At 38.3% G+C, this 20318-nt stretch overlaps 1 protein-coding gene across 3 annotated transcripts in view; it reads right to left on the bottom strand.

Moving 5' to 3' along the window:
- Positions 1-2591: 2591 nt before the first annotated feature.
- The window catches only part of CNKSR3 (CNKSR family member 3), a 90356-nt gene continuing 72629 nt past the window's right edge, over positions 2592-20318 (bottom strand). For all 3 annotated transcript variants that reach the window (XM_058169105.1, XM_058169115.1, XM_058169095.1), the window contains 6 exons: positions 16831-16899; positions 14804-14950; positions 11223-11341; positions 8635-8843; positions 5126-5215; positions 2592-3828 (listed from right to left, as the gene is read on the bottom strand). In XM_058169105.1, the coding sequence (XP_058025088.1) occupies positions 3530-3828; positions 5126-5215; positions 8635-8843; positions 11223-11341; positions 14804-14950; positions 16831-16899 (933 nt within the window). In that variant the 3' untranslated portion in view covers positions 2592-3529. The remainder of the gene's footprint in view (positions 3829-5125; positions 5216-8634; positions 8844-11222; positions 11342-14803; positions 14951-16830; positions 16900-20318) is intronic.

The following is a 20318-nucleotide window of genomic DNA, read 5'->3' as shown; positions in this document are numbered from 1 at the left end:
ACCAAACGTTTATAGACAGTTCTGAATTTCAGTTCCATTTTAGTTTCTGGAGAAAGGTGCGTGGAGGAAGTAGCTTTCCTTTTATAAAAGTAGAATACAGGTAGTTCTCGATTTAAGACCACAACTGAGCCCCACATTTTTGTTGTTAAATGAAAAGTTTGTTAAGTGAGCTTTGCCCCATTTTATGACTTTTCTTGCCACAATTCTTAAACGAATCACTGCAATTGTTAAGTTAGTAACACAGTTCTTAAGTGAATTTGGCTTCCCCATTTCACTTTGCTTGCCAGAAACTTACAAAAGGTAATCAATCACATGATCCCAGGATGTTGTGACCGTCATAGATATGGGTCAGTTGCCAAGTGTCTGAATTTTGATTACATGACCATAGGAATACTACAATGGTCATAAGTGTGAAATACGGCTGTAAGTGACATGTCTATAGAGATTCTCAGTCATCCAGGTCATGATTGTCCCAAAGGTGCTGGAATGGAATCTTTCCATTCCCCATCATTCAGTTAGCGCTGAAGAAGTTTCTTGGATGAGAAGTGAAACATCTTCAAAGAAAAACCAGAAAGTCCAGTTGCTTCTTGAAAAAGCACCTTTGGGACAGCCATAAGTCACTTTTTCGGGGCCCTTTTGTGACTTTGGACAGTCACTAAATGAACTGTTGTAAATCAAAGACTACTTGTGAATATTTTTGATATGATAGTAAAACAAACAAAATAAGGCATGATGACTCCAGCATGACTGGAGTTTATTGAACTGATACCACTATCAGGTTGGGTGTGAAAGAAATATTGCTGTCTCATCTTTGGCTCTTGCCTACAAGGCATATTATCACCAGCTCCATTTAGCAGTCTGAAAAGAATCTAAATTGTTTTGGCTTCATAGCTAATGTAAGGCCTATTTTCCAAATGTAAAAAAAAAGCCTTATTAGTTTCAAAACTAGTATTTTTAGTTGATAGATTTGTCATGAACTGCTCAGTACAATCTGTCAATCCAATATTTGAAAGCAATGTAAAATCTACCTTTTTCTTTTTCATTGTAAATAGTATACCCCAAAAGAGGTTTTTGGTGTAAATGACCATGACAAATCTAATAACAATGACACCTTCACAGCTGTCCTGAAATCATCTAAATGAGTTAGTTAAGTGAGATAAGGTAACAATAGGTTCGTACCAGTGGTGAAATGCTCCTGGTTCGGACCGGATTGCGCGATCTGGTAGCGATGAGGGTGGGTAGTTCGGAGAACCAGTAGCAAAAATCCCCCTCCCCGCCCATGCCCACCCAATCGCCCAGTCCCCACTTGCCTTCTTGGCAGCTTCCTGTTTCATTCGGTCTCACTCGCTATTCCGGCTTTGCTTTGGCTGCTGCAATCAATTGCATCAGCTAGCAACTGAATCTGCCTGCCTGCAATCCATCTCATCAGTGAGCAGCTCAATCTGCCTGCCTTTTCCCTTGAATTAGGTAAGTAAGGGGGGGAGAGCTTTAAAAAAAATAGTTAATTGGGTTTTTTTAAGGAGTTTTTTTTTTTAAGACAGCAATTTAACGTTAGGGCCTCTGGTGACTCAGACTGCTAAGACAGTCTGTTATTAACACAGCTGCTTGCAATTACTGCAGGTTCAAGTCCCACCAGGCCCAAGGTTGACTCAGCCTTCCATCCTTTATAAGGTAGGTAAAATGAGGACCCAGATTGTTGGGGGCAATAAGTTGACTTTGTATATAAATATACAAATAGGATGAAGACTATTGCTAACATAGTGTAAGCCGCCCTGAGTCTTCGGAGAAGGGCTGGATATAAATGCAAATTAAAAAAAAAACCCGTTAAGGAAGTTTTAAATTTAGCTGCTTTTATCTAAAAATATAAATAAAATAAAATAAAATAAAATAATAAAATATTTGTAGCTTTCTGAGATTTGCTGTTTCTGTAGTGTTTCACTCTAACTACACAAACACACAAAATCTCACAAAGCTATATTTGGCATTTTGTGTGTGTGTGTGTGTGTGTCAGTTGTGGTGTGTGTGTGTAAAGTGTGAAAGTTGGTTTTTCGCTTTTTGTGGCTGTGTGAGGTTCCTGCTTGTTACAGGGGCCATTTTGGGTGAAGTGCAGCTGCTTTTACATTGTGCGTGAGTCAGTTGTGTTGTGTTGTGTTGTGTGTGTGTAAAGTGTGAAAGTTGGTTTTTGGTACCTCTTATTGTTTTGTGTATTTTATTATTTTTATTATTTATTGTTATTGGCTACGCCCAGCCAGTCACCTGACCACCAAGCCACTCACCAATTAAGCCACGCCCACAGAACCGGCAGGGAAAGTTTTTAGATTTCACCCCTGGTTTGTACTCATTAGTAATCATAACTAAGGGAGTAAATACTGAATGACCTCTAAATCCAAATAAATAAACTTTAAAGAGAAAAATACAGCACAATGTCATGTTTAAATTATTTTAAAAATGAACGCTCTTTGTGGAACTATACCAACACTCTTTTCTACATTAAAAACAACAACACATTCTTAGTGGTTTTGCAAATACTTCCTTCCATAAATGATTTCCATTCCAACCCAATGCTATAGAAATAATTGGGACAGACACGATTTTGTCTACCAGTGTTTTAACATAACAAACTGTTTTAACAACATTGTCATTTATCAGAACTCAATCTTTATAACACAAACAACATCAAACCAGTTCAACCTTGACCCACCATGATGCTCCAGAAGTCGGCAGGGTTTTAAAACACCACTTTGGTTAACAGCTATTCAGTCTTCTTTTTTTCCCCTCCCACAAGAAAAGATACATTCCTTTAGTTTTTGCCATTGTCACTAAAAAGGCATATCCGTGACATGTGGTGCCAAGCTATGTCAAGGGGATCAAGACTGCAGCAGTTAAGGCAAGGATAACAAAAAACGGCACTGAGGTTTTAATAATTGGGACTGTACCCAAAATAGTGATATTTGTGGTGAACCAGAAGAACTGAAGAAATCCTTCTCTTTCCTTAGAGCTGTTTTCCGCAGGCACTTGCAAGTTGCATAGTTTTGAAGCAGAATGACCCCTTCTCCTTTCCTCTTCCTTGGTCAGAGTTGTAGCTTGGAGGTTTTTCTCTCAGTGCTACAAAGCCTCCACATCTGAGTAGCTGCATAGCATCTGACCAAATGAAAGGCCATCTGACCTTAGGCCAAAGCAGAGGCTGCTTCTGCCCAGAATCCATTGATTTCACATTAGCAGTGACTCCTGAAGTTCTCAACCTGGACTGATTTCTCTGGAGGTCTACATGGAAGTTCTCTTCATAGGCCGGCGTTTTTCGTTTGTTTTAAACCTCTTGAGATCTCCTCTGCCTCTCCATTAACTTCCCATCCCCTCCACCAGCGAATCTGAGATATCAACTTTAGGAAAAAGAAGGATTCACTGAAGGACTGGGGAGGAATAAAAGACGTAGTCACTAAATAACTCTTTAGGAAATACGAGATCCCTCTGACTGGAGAATAAAAGAAGGCACTCGGTGAGACATTCAGCCACTTTTCATCCAATCTACTCAATGAGTCAACAACCTCAACCTTGTGATCCAGCTAACCAGCAAAGAGGGTTCTGTGGAGGAAGATTTTGTGGGTGTGGTCACAGGCGGCCTTTTAGCAGCATCCTCCTGGAAAGGGATGGTTGCGCTGTTGTGGAGATCCACATTAACAAAACACCTGCTTCCCCTGATGTAGTCGGCGCCTTTTACTAACTGTTTTTCCGCCACTTGTCTGGGAAACGGATGCTGCAAAGGGGAGTTTTCTTCAATAATGGGTGGGATTCTTTCATTGCTGAAGTATCGGCAGAGGGCATTTTCAGCTAGAAAACCAAGCAGAAAAGTCTTATAAGAATTTGCAATCAAAAAGTCTGCAAAGTCTAAGCAGCTTTTAATATTAGGCCACTCTCCAGCAGACGTGGTAAAAATTATTTTCTCTTGTTTTGCAAAAGGAATATAATCTGAACTGGCCTCCCCCTTTTTTTTTAATACTGACATTCTTTTTCTTAATCCGCTAAAACCTGAATCTTTGGGAACAGCACCAGCCCGAATTTAAGTTAATGAGTAAAGTTTCTACTTTAGAATTAATAAACTATACATAAATACATGCATTCTTAAAATTCCATTGTTGTTTCCTTTGGGAAAGAAAATAAATTTAGTAAGGGACAAATTGAAATACACGAATTGCAAGGGAAATGTTTAATTTCTCAGTCTTTCTTTTGGAACTCTTTCATTTACCACTACTGCTATCTCCATGGTTTTTCCTTCTTAAACAAGCTTCTGAAATATAGCAAACTGAGATTGCTTCAAAACCTGACACAGATACAGCGATGTAATGATGCACACTTGCATCCTAATGTTTGCTGCAAGCATGCAAGTCACTTTCTGCATCATGGTGCGTGTTTTGGACCCGACACATACAAATATATACACACATCCCTTGCAAACACCAATGCTCTAGGAGACAGATATTTTCCTATTTCGGCCCAGTACTTAAGATTTGCTGGCTGCGAGCATTTTAAGCAGTATTTTAGCAACAATGGAATGTCCCAACTCAGACATTAAAACCACCACTTGTGCAGAAGTCCACAATTTCTGCTAGGCTAAGGGCCCCAATATGGGTGACATCAAACTATATTGTGATTTCATTTACGCTTCATTAAAATTAAACATAGGTCTTGATGTGATTACTCTCCAATCAAGCATTTCATAATTTCCTCAAGCTATCACATTAAAAATTAAAATTTGGTAAGCGTTTCCAGAGGTGTCTGATGCATGCACCCAGGGCTTTCGGGAGGCATAGGCAGCCAGGGTTGTGCACTTTTCATCTCAGTATAATAACAGGTTATTACATTAATATCTAGAGTATAAAGTATCATCGAAAGCACCTCTCCTATTAGATTAGCATAATATAAACTAAGAGTCAAATATTGCTTTGACATTTGCCATAACAATGTCTAGTTTGCTCACCTCAGGGAGGCTATCTGATTAAATGAATATGACAACTGTTCCTCTCTGCTTGGCAAATGCACAGAGGAAAATCTAACATTAAACTGCAGCGTGGACCATGAACAGATATCCTCATTGGGAAAATCAGTTGAACTTCAACAAGTTCCTTACCTTTTCTCCCCATCGCTCGCGGCTTAGAGAAAGATTCTGCAGCTCCTGACCAATTTCCATCAGCAGGCATAGACAGTGGCCGAGGTTTTCCTAAAAACCACAGATAGTGTTATTGCAAAGATATTATTAAGTTATGTGTAGGTTCTTGGTGCTTTTTCAGCTTGGTTGTTTTCTTGCACAGGCTAGATACGTGTGGCTCCCGAGGACGTGGACAGGTTGTTGGGGAGGCTTCACGCCACAACATGTTTACTGGACCCGTGTCCTTCCTGGCTGGTACTGGCCACTCCAGGCTGGCTGGCTCCAGAGGCTGGCTCCAGAGGATTATCAACACTTCTCTGTTGGAAAGGGTTTTCCCTGCCGCCTTGAAAGAGGCGGTGGTGAGACCCCTCCTCAAGAAGCCCTCCCTGGACCCAGCTATTTTGGGTAATTATCGTCCAGTCTCCAACCTTCGCTTCGTTGCGAAGGTTGTAGAGAGTGCAGTGGCGCGACAGCTATCCCAATACCTGGATGAAGCCGTCTATCTAGACCCGTTCCAGTCCGGCTTCCGACCCGGATACAGCACGGAGACAGCTTTGGTCGCATTGGTGGATGATCTCTGGAGGGCCAGGGACAGGGGTTACTCCTCTGCCCTGGTCCTATTAGATCTCTCAGCGGCTTTTGATACCATCGACCATGGTATCTTGCTGCGCCGATTGGGGGGATTGGGAGTGGGAGGCACCGTGTATCGGTGGTTCTCCTCCTATCTCTCCGACCGGTCGCAGACGGTGTTGACAGGGGGGCAGAGGTCGACCGCGAGGTGCCTCACTTGTGGGGTGCCGCAGGGGTCGATTCTCTCGCCCCTCCTGTTCAACATCTATATGAAGCCGTTGGGTGAGATCATCAGTGGCTTTGGGGTGAGATACCAGCTGTACGCTGATGATACCCAGCTGTACTTTTCCACACCGGTGGTGTCCCGGTGCTTGGAAGCCGTACGGGTCTGGATGGGGAGAAACAGGCTCAAGCTTAATCCCTCCAAGACGGAGTGGCTGTGGATGCCGGCACCCCGATTCAGTCAGCTGCAGCCGCGGCTGACTGTTGGAGGCGAGTTACTGGCCCCAAAGGATAGGGTGCGCAACTTAGGTGTCCTCCTGGATGAACGGCTGTCGTTTGAAGATCATTTGACGGCCGTCTCCAGGAGGGCCTTCCACCAGGTTCGCCTGGTTCGGCAGTTGCGCCCCTTCCTTGATCGGGATGCCTTGTGCACAGTCACTCATGCGCTCGTTACCTCTCGCTTGGATTATTGTAATGCTCTCTACATGGGGCTCCCCTTGAGGTGCACTCGGAGGCTTCAGTTAGTCCAGAATGCAGCTGCGCGGGTGATAGAGGAGCTCCCCGTGGCCCCCACGTAACACCGCTCCTGCGCAGACTGCACTGGCTACCTGTGGCCTTTCGAGTGCACTTTAAGGTTTGGTTACGACCTTTAAAGCGCTCCATGGCTTAGGGCCTGGGTACTTACGGGACCGCCTGCTGTTACCGCATGCCTCCCACCGACCCGTACGCTCTCACAGAGAGGGACTTCTCAGGGTGCCGTCCGCCAAGCAATGTCGGCTGGCGGCCCCCAGGGGAAGGTCCTTCTCTGTGGGAGCTCCCACACTCTGGAACGAGCTTCCCCCGGGTTTACGCCAAATACCTGACCTTCGGACCTTCCGTCGCGAACTGAAGACACATCTTTTCATTCGCGCGGGGCTGGCTTAAATTTTATTGATTTTAAATTTTCTATTAATAATTTTAAATGGGGTTTTAGTTTATTATATATTTTAAATTTTTAGGCCAATTATAAAATAAGTTTTTTAATTTGCATTTTAAATTGTATATTGTATTGCCTGTTTTTACTTTGCCTGTACACCGCCCTGAGTCCTTCGGGAGAAGGGCGGTATAAAAATCAAATAAATAATAATAAATAAAATAATAACATCATCAGTGTAAGAGGGGCATATTTTTGTCTTGATGATAACAAGAACCCAACACTTCAACGCTGAGCTACCTATACTCTCCTCCATGTGATCTGTGTGATGGCAATTATTGTGAGAAGGCAACTTTAAAGAAGTTCATCTAAGGCCAGCATCTCCCATCAAGAGACCACTGGATTCTCACAAGCAAGAGCTCTTTACTTCCTAATATCTAAAGTTAGACTACTTCAGTATATGGAAGTTTATTCAAATTAACAAAATTCATAGATATTGTTTTACTAGTCATTAATAATCTGCAGATGAACTGATAATTATTTTTTCATTTATTACATTAATTTGTATGCTATCCTAGTTAGCCTACAGAAAATAACATAATAAAAATACCTTAAAAGCCATTATGCCTATCCAGTCCCTCCGACACCACAGCCTGAGATAATTCCCAGACCTAAAAATCCCATGCATTTATCCCATGCAACTCAAAGTGAAACAACTAATTTTATACATACAGAAAAATCTAGTTAACATATCAGAGCAGTCTGCAGGGGAATCCTCCAGTCTGTTCTTGTGCAACAGATAGCAAATAACCTTAAACAGAACCATTGGATGAATTTCTATGCATGCAATAAGTGTGGAGAAGTGTGACTTTCACCACTCTTATCACCACAGCCTAGATCTAAACAGGGGCATGCAGTTGTATTCAATTATTTTCATTCTTCACCTTCTGCCACCATTATTGTACATGTCCATGCAGTTGTTCTGTTTCTCACAATTCCTTGGTAAGCCACTCACTCCACTCTATCTCCATATTCCTAGACTTATGTGGCACAACTGACTGTCTTCCGAGGTCAGTAAAATGAGGACCTAGATTGTTGGGGTCAATATGCTGACTCTGTAAACCACTTAGAGAAGGCTGTAAAGCACTGTGAAGCAGTATATAAGTCTAAGTGCTATTGCTATTAAAGGATCCAAGCACCTGAGATGGACCACCTTAATTGGTCCTCTACTTTTGTCTCTGGCAGAGCGTGAGAACGGAACTAATTATATTGAGTTAAATTTCAGCAACACATGATTTTGCAGGTCTACTCAGAAATAGCCCAATAGGTTCAATGGGAATTGTTCCCATGTCAATGAGTATAAGACTGCAAATGAACTGCAGATACATACCCTGTTTCCCTGAAAATAAGCCCTAGCATGGTTTTTCAGGATGCTCATAAAATAAGCCCTACCCCCAAAATAAGCCCCAGTTAAGATGGTCAACCAGACGGAGGTGTGTATTCTCCCCAAAATAAGACCTAACCAGAAAATAAGCCATAATGTGTCTTTTGGAGCAAAAATTAATATAAGACCTGGTCTTATTTTGGGGAAAACACGCTAGCAGAGCTTATATTTTAAAAACCTTTTAAGTATTGTTCATAATTTTTCATAATACACTATTTCCATCAGTTACAGATTCTCTGTTTTAGTCTTCTAAAAAGGAAGACTTTTTAAGACATTTTAAAAAAAGGTGGGGGTTAACTGTCGGAAGAAGAAAAACCAAATATAGGTTCAGAGTGTTCTCACCATAAGATGGGGTTTTCTCCCTCATTTTTGCTAGTGGAATATTTGTTTCTCTTGGATAGGCAGGCAATGGATCAGAATCTATCAGAGTAAACCTTCGTCTTCTACATTCCTGATCAAGGAAAGAATTAGGAGATTCTGCACCTTTAGAACCAGGGAGAGGCTGTCTAGGTTTATTGCCTCCTCCATAAATGAAGTTCCCCTTCTCGTCCCTGAAAAGATAATTAGATTCAATTAGCAACATAAACAAAGGGCCTGCAACCCTGAACCCTGAACAATTCTAATGCTATTAGATTGCCACCTGAGATATACTGAAAAGAGTAAACAAAGAAGGAAAACAAAAGGAACTCAGGAGTTCATATTCGTGCTGCAATTTTGCAAGTTGCAGGGAAAAGTAGAAAATGTGGGACAGCCCCAGAATTTCATTTTCTTCTTTTCTATTTTCTTTATAAAGTCCCTGGCTTTTACGGTGCAAGCAACAGCATGTTTAAAGATAACTCAAGGTATTATCACATAGTACTCAGACAGGCGGCTGAATAAATCTCTCTGATCAGAAGAATGGCCTAAGTATTCTGCAATTCAATTGTTCTTCCCTAATATTGGCGGCAACTCAATAAATTATGCAAGAGACCTGACTCATAATTTTTTAATAAATTACACAATCATAATCTATGTATCATTTCCTAATTTATACCGAGAGAACTCAATGTTTACCTTCTTTTAGTGTTCTATTAATGTTATACAAGATTTTTTTAAAAAAACAAGGGAATTACTGGTTAGTACTCCTGTCAAGAATTATAAGGATTTTTTTAAAAAAAATAAAACCTTTACCCTTTTTATAGGAAGAAATGCTGTGCACTTTTCCATTAGTATCTTCAAGGTGGCTTACTTTTTCCTTTTACAATATGTAAAAAACCAGTATTCAAAACCAATTATAATTATAACATCCCAAGCTAGCAAATTCAAGTAATAAATAAAGTTGAAAAGGAAAGACAGAATGATTTGTTATCACAAGCTGGAAAAAATGAAGCCGTTTCAATAAATCATTTAGAGATGTCATAGAATTACTCTGTAAGATTGATTCTGACATCTTACATTTATTTTAAGTTATTGCTGAATATCCAGGTGAGAACATCCATATGCAAGAATAAAACAATACTTAAAGAGTAATTTGCTTCTGGGGACATAAATGATTGAGCTAGGCCACTCACCCTCCCACTCATATGACAGAAATGTATTTGACAAATCTCTGAAAAGTAGAATCTGAATGGAGTGTTCAACATGTAGACTTTTTCTCCAAAGCAAAAGATTCCAATTGAAGGGAATTACTGGTTAGTACTCCTGTCAAGAATTATGTTGCAAGTGTTGTGCGTGAATATGGTGCTTAATTTAAGTCTCCCCACTAACATCAGAAGACAATTATCCCTTTGCACTTTTAGTGACTTTGGCATGGCTATTTTGGCTCCCAATACACAGTATTGTGTATTGGGAGTACAGAATCCTGAGATACAGGATTCTATATCTCAGATGCATCTGGAAGGCAGGTGATCAGTAAGTCACGATGGCAAGCAGTCCCTGTGTGATCAAAGCTCCACCCCCAGAATAGAAGTGGGACCTTCTGACAGTCTTCCCAGTAAACTGGACAGGAATCACAACCTGATGATTTAATTCTACTTTATTGTAAGGCTACATTAATAGAATCCAGCAAGTCTAAAAGTACAAATTACCCACTGCCACTTTTAACTATTTGATCCATTAGATTGGGTTCTTCCTAAGTTTTTCTTTGACCATTAAGCCACTGAGGGCTCCTCCTCTCTTGTCTGGTTATTTCCTAGGCAAGATTTCTTTCCCCTTGTTCCTCGAGGCCATCTACACATTCCACTACATCATCTCTTCTGCAATCATGCTCACACCTTTCCTTTCTGACATGCCCCAAGAATGCCCTTCCTGGTTTTTCTTCATTCTGAAAAGCAAAACCAACGCTAGCTCTAAACGTAAACCATTTAAAACATTTACGAGTGAAGACATGCACAGACAGTTGCATCTCTTTTTATTTGCACATGCTTTTTTTATTTGAGTATAAATAAACGTGGCCTCCACTAAAATCTACTGCAATCAGGCCATTGCAAATGCTCACATCCTTTGAGCCTTGATGAAGCAATTTAAGTCATTTCAGCTGCTTAAAGTTATTTCAGCAGACCAACTTGGATTCAAAAGCTTTAGAGGGACAACCATTTAGAAAAGAGAAATAAAAACGTCTAGTGGCTAGACAGGAACTTTTTAGGAAGCAGAGATACATACCGGACAAAATTTAAGAGTTTTGCCAAGCACTACCCCTAACCAAATGATATATCTTCTACTAAAGATTTTCTAGGAATTTCTCTTTGTAGCAAAAACCTGTGCTATAATTCTATCGACAAAGACTTTTTCAGCCAAGAGAAAATAAGACTGCCGTAAATTTAAGAGCTCAAAACTGTATGAAATACAAAGTAAATCTTGATTACAGCAAAGTAATTCATCTGGAGAATGAATGCAAAATAGCCAGATAATAATGAGCGGCTCTTTTAAGTAATATGTAGCTGCTGGCATACCGAGGTGCGTAGGGAACAGCTGGCGGTGGAGGTATGTAAAGATCCAGAATGGCTGGTTTCTCTTTCTTTAGTGATGTCTCCTTGGTGTTTTCTGATGACTGCGCTGGGTGTAGGCTGGTCTACACGGAGAAGATACAACAGTTCTTAAGTAATTTTAATACTACAAAATGCAGTCAGGCCAGTTCCTCTATCATATGCTTATGTTATTCTCCATTCCCTACTTTTATCTGATTTACCGGAAACTGGAAACAATGATTTCTTTAAATACTTTATTTTAGGATAATTATTCTTGGAATTTTATCATATGCTAACTACCTAGGATTGTTGACAATAAAGGCATGCACAATATTTTAAAAATAAATAGCCCGTCCTACACAGCTTTTCATTTTTTGTGTTCTATCATATTGTACTTGGAATTTTGGCCAAAGTCTTTAAGCCTGAAGTACAGAAGCAGTTTTAGGTATTACTGTTTTATACAGAATTGCTTTTAAAAATTAAGCACAAATTAAGAATTAAGCATTGGGAAGAAGTTCAGGTTCTACCCTGCTAGAGATAGATGCTTTCTGTGGATGGTTGAAGATTATTCATCAGCATGGAAGCCATTTCTCCAATGTGATCTTTCCCTAAGCATTCCTCAAGCATTCAAATGATTAATCTCATAGAGTGATTCAGTTAGATTCCAAGTGTTTCCTCTACATATGGTTCAGATGCTAAATAACTTGCAGAAGAATATAGATTTTGTTCCATTTATAGCATGAATATTGTAAAAGAAAATAAGATACTGTATTTTAATTTTTAAGACAAACTGTTTTCCTCCATGGATTCTTTCTTAGAGATATTGAATTCCCCCTTTCCTTGCCATTATCTTCTTAGACCCCAAAGAAATTCTCTTTGAAAAGATTTTAATCCCCATATCTTCCACACCCTTTTTCCCTCCCAGGTTTCACAATGCCTCCAATTTTGCTAATATCAGCAATTGGCACTTCAAGGGGAAACACCATAATTTAGCACAACAGCATAATTCAGATAGGCTATAAAGATTAATCTTTGACAAATGCAATATTTGGTCACAATTTTTCTACTCTGCAATTATCCATGGTTATTTCCTGAATTCAACTTTTCCAAAGGAGTATAAACAATTCAGCTCAAATAGCCTTTTAGATATCCACCCTAGTTAAGAATGTCCTGGAAGTTGAGGAAAAAAAATTATATTTCCCTATTCTTTTATTTCTTTTGTGCAGTAAAATGAGATTACTATAAAAGGAGATTTCACAAATTCATTTAAATTTTTTTTTAAAAAAATGACTGAAAAACTATTTTGATAAAATCAGTTGTTATGATCTACCAATTATTAAATTAGTTTTTGGTATTATTTATTTATAAACATATACACACTTGCTACTAATTATATTAATATATATCAGTACATTTCAGACCTTTTCACTGGCTCTCTATTGGAGACAACGCCTAGTTTAAACAACTGAAGTTTTGTCTTTGGAATCCTTTGATCATAAACTTCTTGGATTTGTCTGCCCTTATTTCTTCCCACAATGCAGTTTGTTCTTTATATTCCCCTTATTTCAGTTCTTCTTTCCAAGGTCAAGGTTTTCAAGTGTTAGCTTTTTAATAACCTGGCCCTGCAAGTTTGTAAATCAGTAGCCTCTCTTTCGCCATTTCTGTAGAAATGTGGTGTTTTAAAGGCATTTAAACCACCCCCCTAAAAAAAAAAAGATTAGTCAGTTAGGTTAAGATTTGGCTCTTCTATCCTATTCTTGCTTCCTTGACAATTCTAGGTTAACATCTGCTTTAAATTAGTATGGATGTATATCAGATTGGCTTAACCCTGTTTGCCTGAGGTCATGGCTATGTTCCCAGATGTTGGACCAGAGTATCTGTTGGACCCTATGAATTAGTTTTATTTAAATATGTATCTTGAATGAGTATTGATGGGTGGGTTTTATCTCAACTGCTGATTATATATTTATTTTGTATTTTTTGTTGATTTCCTTGCTGATTTTTTTAAAAAAATTGCTTTCAGCCACCCAGATTTGTTTAAAATGGGCAATCATATCAAGTAAATAAATACTTCATCCTATCTCAGGGAACTGTTTCAATGTACTGTTTTTGTCTTACCATAGTTATCTTAGAATTAATATATATTTACTGGGTTTTGAGCTAATTTGATTGGGTTGATTTGTATTTACTATATTGTGTTTTTTATACTGTAATTTTTTAAAACGTGTAATAAATCATCTTCTTAGGTTAATTGAAAAATTCTGTTAGAACTAATAATACTCTAAAATGTTTCAGTCACAGAGACTGCTTCATTTCCACATCCCATTATAATCTATAACAATCAAGTATAGTACTTTAAGTATGCTATTATTAGAGTTTTTTTGTTTTTGTTTTGTTTTGTTGCATTTATATCCTGCCCTTCTCCGAAGACTCAGGGCGGCTTACACTATGTTAGCAATAGTCTTCATTCTATTTGTATATTTATATACAAAGTCAACTTATTGCCCCCAACAATCTGGGTCCTCATTTTACCTACCTTATAAAGGATGGAAGACTGAGTCAACCTTGGGCCTGGTGGGACTAGAACCTGCAGTAATTGCAGGCAGCTGTTGTTAATAACAGACTGCATTAGTCTGTTGAGCCACCAGAGGCCCTGTGAGTTGACTTTTTTTCCTTTCATTTTCATTTTCTGAGATCAAAGTTGGAACATTTTAACTAGTTTCAAAGGAAATAGGGGAAGAGAGATATAAGCAATTCAAAACTGTGTTATGTAGGACAGTCCTTCCTGCAGGAATGTATGCAGATGAACGATCATGGAGTCAAATGCCAGTGATTAAAAAATAAAAAAACCCAATTCCCAAAACTGCATTCGGGGAAATTGGAATATAAGAATCACAGCTAATCTAAAAATCTTAGTTTCTGATGTCCTAATTTTTCATGTTCTGAGAAGCTATATTTTTGTTTTTTGTTTAAAGTGAAGATCACCAGATATCAAACAACTTTAACCAGTAGCAGTATGAAAAATAACAATTCAATAAGGACTCTATCAAGTGCTTATTTTGCATCTTTAAATGGATAAAAAAAGTACATATTTTTACAATATGAAAACTGACTGCAGGTCCCTCAAGACTAGGTAGTGTACAGTTTCATTACGCAACATTAAATAATTATTTTTTGAAATGATTGCTATGCAGGTTTAAACTTTTTTAATGATAAAAATCCCTATTAAAACAATATGAAAACTGTATTTATGACATTTCTATCCTACTCTAGCTTTGTAAAATCCAAGGCAGTTTGCATAATAGCAAAATGTAATTAAAAAGTTCTGTCACACATGACCAATTATGGGGACAAAGTATATGTATTCAAGGAAGGAAGGAAGGAAGGAAGGAAGGAAGGAAGGAAGGAAGGAAGGAAGGAAGGAAAGAAAGAAAGAAAGAAAGAAAGAAAGAAAGAAAGAAAGAAAGAAAGAAAGAAAGAAAGAAAGAAAGAAAGAAAGAAAGAAAGAAAGAAAGAAAGAGTATATGTAAAGAGGAAACAAAAACTTTCGTGTAACTTCATATTACCTGTACAAGTGGTGGTTTCCACCTCAGATTTTTAAGTGGCGCAGGGGTAAAATTAAAAGACCCTGTATGGCGTTTCTTTACTAGGAGAGTAACTCCAGAAGGATTCTCACGGAGCTTCCTTACGAGATTCTTCAATTGCCACCCCACCTTTTAAATACACAACATATAAATTGTTTCATTAAACCCAATTTAAGAAATGAATTAAAATAAGGGCATCTTCAATACATCAGAAGAAAGTCAAAACATTTCCCCTTTCCAAGGTTTTTTTTTTTTAATTTTGCATGCTTTCAACGGTGTAAGTGCAAAGTCTCAATGAATACAGTCTTCTCCTTTGAGATGAAACAGTTATGGACAAATAGGATTTCACTAGTCTTAGGTATATTGTTTCTGTGAATCCCTTTGATGTCAAATGTTGAATGGCTTTAGAGGAAGAACCATTGTGGAACAAATAATATATCTATGGGGTCTATGTCACCCCAATAGGTAGATATGATTAATTCATGTGGAAGATGAAATGTTACACCAATAAACTCTCTCCAGTTTTCTTGAGGATATTAAGTATTTTTCTCTTAACAGACCACTTCCATTAGTTCTATAAACTTTCAAGCCATTTGGACATTTAAAGAAGCAAAAAAAAAATAGCCAATACAAGAAAAAGTAGATTTTCATTTTGTCTTTTTTAACCACTAACCATATCATCTTGGTTTTTCTTTTTTTCTTGTTTTAGCAGAGACTATGATTACTGTTAGGCTAGGGAAGGCAAATAATAAATAGGGAACAATTCCTCCTATCCTAGGGCAAAGGAGAAATAACGATGGGGATGATGATGGCAATTAAACCTCAATACAATTACAAAACGGAAACTGTCAGCCAAATTCCTGTTCCTCCAAACCCCTCCTTGGTTACAATGGAAAGGCACAAAGCATTTTTTGCTTAACTGGCCAAGAATATAATATTCAGTGTTTGTGCTGCTTGACTATATTGCTCAAAACTTTGTAGGCTGCCAGACAACCAGCAGAGGCACAAAATCATGTAAGGCAGAGAGAAACTGTAAAGCGACAAACAAGAACCCTTTCTTTGAAGTGGAAATACTTCCCATAATAAAATGCTAATTCTCCTAAATATAGATATATTTATTTATAAAGTTTACTATTCATCATAATTGTAATGATTTGTAATTGTAAAGATGCCAGAGGCTGCATTTATGAACATTTATAACATTCCTTGGTCTTGCATAATGATCTTAGACACTTCACTTGGATAAATTCACAAAACACTTAATAATCCATGAAATGTTCTCAGCAGCCAACATTCAAGATGAATATTATTTCTCTAAGTATCTCTAGTTTTTTTTAATATAAGAATCAACTATTCCAGCCTGTGTTTTTCTTTAACCAAAGTGGTTTGTGACATTTCATTCTTTTTTTAACAGATGGTTTTGCTACTGAACACATTAAGGTGTAAGCAGTGTTTCAGTATAAAAATAAAGAAATACAATAGTAAAAAGGTAAAGGTTCTCCTCGCACATACGTGCCAGTCGTTCCTGACTCTAGGGGGCGGTGCTCATCTCTGTTTTATTATTATTTATTGAATTTTTATACCGCCCTTCTCCCGAAGGACTCAGGGCGGTGTACAGCCGGAGATAAAATACAAAATATGTACAATTAAAACAAAGCCGAAGAGCCAGCACTGTCCAAAGATGTCTCTGGTGATGTGGCTGGCATGACTAAACGCCAAAGGCACACGGAACGCTGTTACCTTCCCACCAAAGATGGTCCCTATTTTTCTACTTGCATTTTTTACGTGCTTTTGAACTGCTAGGTTGGCAGAAGCTGGGACAAATAACGGGGGCTCACCCCATTACGCGGCACTAGGGATTTGAACTGCTGAACTGCTGACCTTTTGATCGACAAGCTCAGCATCTTACCCACTAAGCCACCGCATCTCTCAATACAATAGTAAATCAGGCTAAATTTTGGTTCTAAGTGGTATCTTTTGAACCACTTTTGCTGTGGCCGTCTACTTACCACTGTCTGCCGGTTCACTTGAATCACTTCGTCACCAGCATGGATTTTCTGAGACCGATCAGCAGGAGACTACATAGTATGAAAACAAAGCGAGCAAACATTTCCAATTTAAAAACCTTCAAATGGTTCACCACTCTTGGCAGAAAAGCTATATAAATGGAAATGTCTGCAGTGCTTCTGTGTGAGCTACAAAGGCAGGATCCTCCTACAACTAACTAGTCATTAAATAACTAGCCAATTGTTAAAAACCAAAAAGGACTTTTCTTACACTGAGCCAAAGGCTAGCAATTGGGTAGGGGAAAAGAGGACAGAGGTCATTTCAGTCTGCAGAATTTCTTTTCTACTTCTCTAATAAGACATCTGAAATTTAATTAGGCATCCCTAACAACCGCTTGTCTCGATTCCTGACAATATACAACCTGAAAGAGAGAAGTGTTAAAAACTTTGATAGTTCAGATATCCTAAGAAAAGAGGTGAGTTGTTTGATTCTCGATTAGCAGGCAGCTTTGGAGTCCATCAACATCTCATGTTGATGGAAACTATTTTTGCTGAAGAAACAGGAAGGAAATCATTCCAGAACTTCTTTATGTGCCTTTAAAGTCTGCTGCAGAGGGACTCCCATCAGGGTGTGGGATGAAGAGGAGAAAGTTCTGCTGTGCTGGCAAATTTAGTAAGACAATGAGGAAAATTTTTCCTCAGTTCTACACTACAAGGAAAGCACTGCTGCAGCCTTTGTTTAAAATGGCTCTGCGGCTGCAAATCTGTTCCAGTGATTCTCTGACAGTTCACATCATAGAGAAAGAGAAAAGGTCCTGAGCTGACCTATGTGACTCAAATCAGCTGAAACAAATGGCTCATTTCCCTTGTTCCCTTATCAGGTGCAATGCAGGCCAAGAAAAAAATCCACTTAGGACCACCTGAGATGGAAAATCTTACTAGGAAAGAGATTCCCACTGTCATCGGACTGATCTAAGGCATTCCGATCTTACACATCAGCATTAAGAGGCAAAACTATACACGTTGCATTTTCATAAATGGAAGCTCTGGCGAAAGAGAGGAGAGACATTGAGAAACATACAGACTCCAAGATAACTTCCTTTTCTTAGTAACAACATTCCTTTCGGGGACCTAGCCGATCTCTCTCTGAACAGACAATGGTAGACATTGCGTATCCAAAAGACATTCTTTCTGAATTGAGAATTAATTTGTTAATAAACAAAAAAGGGGGGGAAGCCCACTCAGCTTTCATCACCAGGATTTGGAAAGTGACTGGAAAAGTTTTGTTTGGGTCAAAACATTCCCACCAAAAGCAGGAAATCACAAGTCATTAAAAACAACTTGGAAATCCTGTCACCTGACAGGAATTGGACACATCTCTCCATGGCATTCAGAGCTGCTATGTCAGAGATGCAGCTGGACAGATACCAAATGACAGGAAGCCACCAGAGGCAAGACGCTGTCATTATACTGTTACAAAGAAGGGAAAGGACGTTTATCTTAGCAACATGATTCCTCAGCAGAGATCTGGAAATCCAAGAAAAGAAGGTTACATGCTTGTGAATGCCGACTACGGTTCCTAGCGCTGAGTTCGTTCAAACAGAAAACATAACAGTAAATCTAAAGAGCCAGTTTGGCATGGTTAGGAGAAAGATTTGAACATCTGCATTGCTTGGGTATTTTAAATGTTTGGGATAGGAGGCAAAACAATATTCTCAAATGACCAATGGCCACACTGGCTGGAGAGAATGGGAACTGTCATCCAGTTCTATATCTGCAGGTCAATGGGAGAGGACAGGGTATATAGAAGAGAATGGTTATCTTTCTATTAAGTCAAAAATGAAGCTGGAGCTCATAATTAGTTTTCCCACCCATTATTTATATCTCCATGGCTTTTCCTTTTCAATTCTAGAGACGCTTTGCAGTTAAAGAACTCTCTTTCTCTTATTTTAATAAGTTCCTTTGATTCCCAGGAAGCATATGGACTCTTCTAGGCCCAGTCTAAATATCCTGCTGGTGTTTTCAGAAGGAAGAAAGTGCACTACATAAGCATGTATTTGCTGAACCTGCATTTACAGTCTAAGCATTTTGCTCATTCTGGGAATTCCAGTTTGTAAAACCCCAAGTAGGATTTAGAAACATTTTTACTGATTTGCATATAGCGAACTGAACTAAAAGGGTGAATATAGAAGAGATAGAATCAGTCATGCACATACCAAATTACCGCTGTCAGCAATAAGATAATGATAATAGAATTTTTTTTTTATTGGCCAAGTGTGATTAGACACACAAGGAATTTGTCTTGGTGCATATGCTCTCAGTGTACATAAAAGAAAAGATACCTACCTTGATGAAGGTATCTTTTCTTTTATGTACACTGAGAGCATATGCACCAAGACAAATTCCTTGTGTGTCCAATCACACTTGGCCAATAAAAAAAAATTCTATTCTATTCTATTCTATAACATTATGAAACCAAAATAAATGAAAATATAACAAGAATTTGCTTTCTATTCCCTTTTTGCCACTTTTGAGAGAAGAAATGGCACAACTGAAAACAGTGGAGCTGATGACTGCAGTAGACTGAAGTTCCAACAAACGGACTAGCCCTTTGAGATTCTGGACTAGGATAGAACTTGGAATTGTCCACAAATACTCCAGACAATGATGGTGGTCTCCAGCAGCTTTAGAACTCTAGATGAGGGATCTTTGCCCAAACTGTGGGTTTGTGTCTTTATGTACATAGGGTTCAAATACTTCCTTTCTTAACCGATTTTGGAAATTGCTTGTTAACTGCTTTTCAGATTTTATCAACCTTCAAGTGGCAAGATTTACTATACCAAATGAGTTTCCTATAAATACAAATTTAAGGACTGCATTTGGAAGATGATATGGAAGAGGAATACATTTTAAAAGATAGGACTGAGACTGATCTGAAAGTGGATTTTAAAATGACCAAGGGCTGTGGAAATGATGTAAGGAGACATTACACTGGATATTCAAATGAAACTGCCCGATTGGCTTAACAGATTAAAAGAATGACCTGGATAACTTTCTTATGCTATTTTACAAAAGAGACCTATTAAAGTTTTTTTAAAAAAATTATTAAGATGGGACAAGAAAAAAATGAAAAGAAATCAAGTTCTAGGAAATTTCTGAGAGGATAAAGGATCAAAGTTGTTAAAAATGAAGGGAAGAAATATAAAAATATCAAGTAAAGTAAAAGAAATATAAAGTTGATTTATTTGACCAAGATTAAAATAGATATGCTGTTATCTCTGGTAATCCTTATGGACTTTTGCTGACCAGGACTGAATGCCAAGGCTTTAAAGATTTATGTATAAAGAGATGGAAAATGGGGAAAAGAAAAGGTGATAATTTACTAAATGTATAAATTATTAAATAAGTTACTAAAATTGTTTATATACGTCATGAAGGAAAAATTATTTCTTTATATATTCCATTTTTTAAAATTTCTTTTCTATTCTTTT

Source organism: Ahaetulla prasina, chromosome 1, assembly GCF_028640845.1.
Source record: "Ahaetulla prasina isolate Xishuangbanna chromosome 1, ASM2864084v1, whole genome shotgun sequence".
In the NCBI taxonomy this organism is placed as follows: Eukaryota; Metazoa; Chordata; class Lepidosauria; order Squamata; family Colubridae; genus Ahaetulla; species Ahaetulla prasina.
The sequence above is the reverse complement of the archived record's forward strand: the minus strand, read 5'-3'. Positions and strand labels throughout refer to the sequence as shown.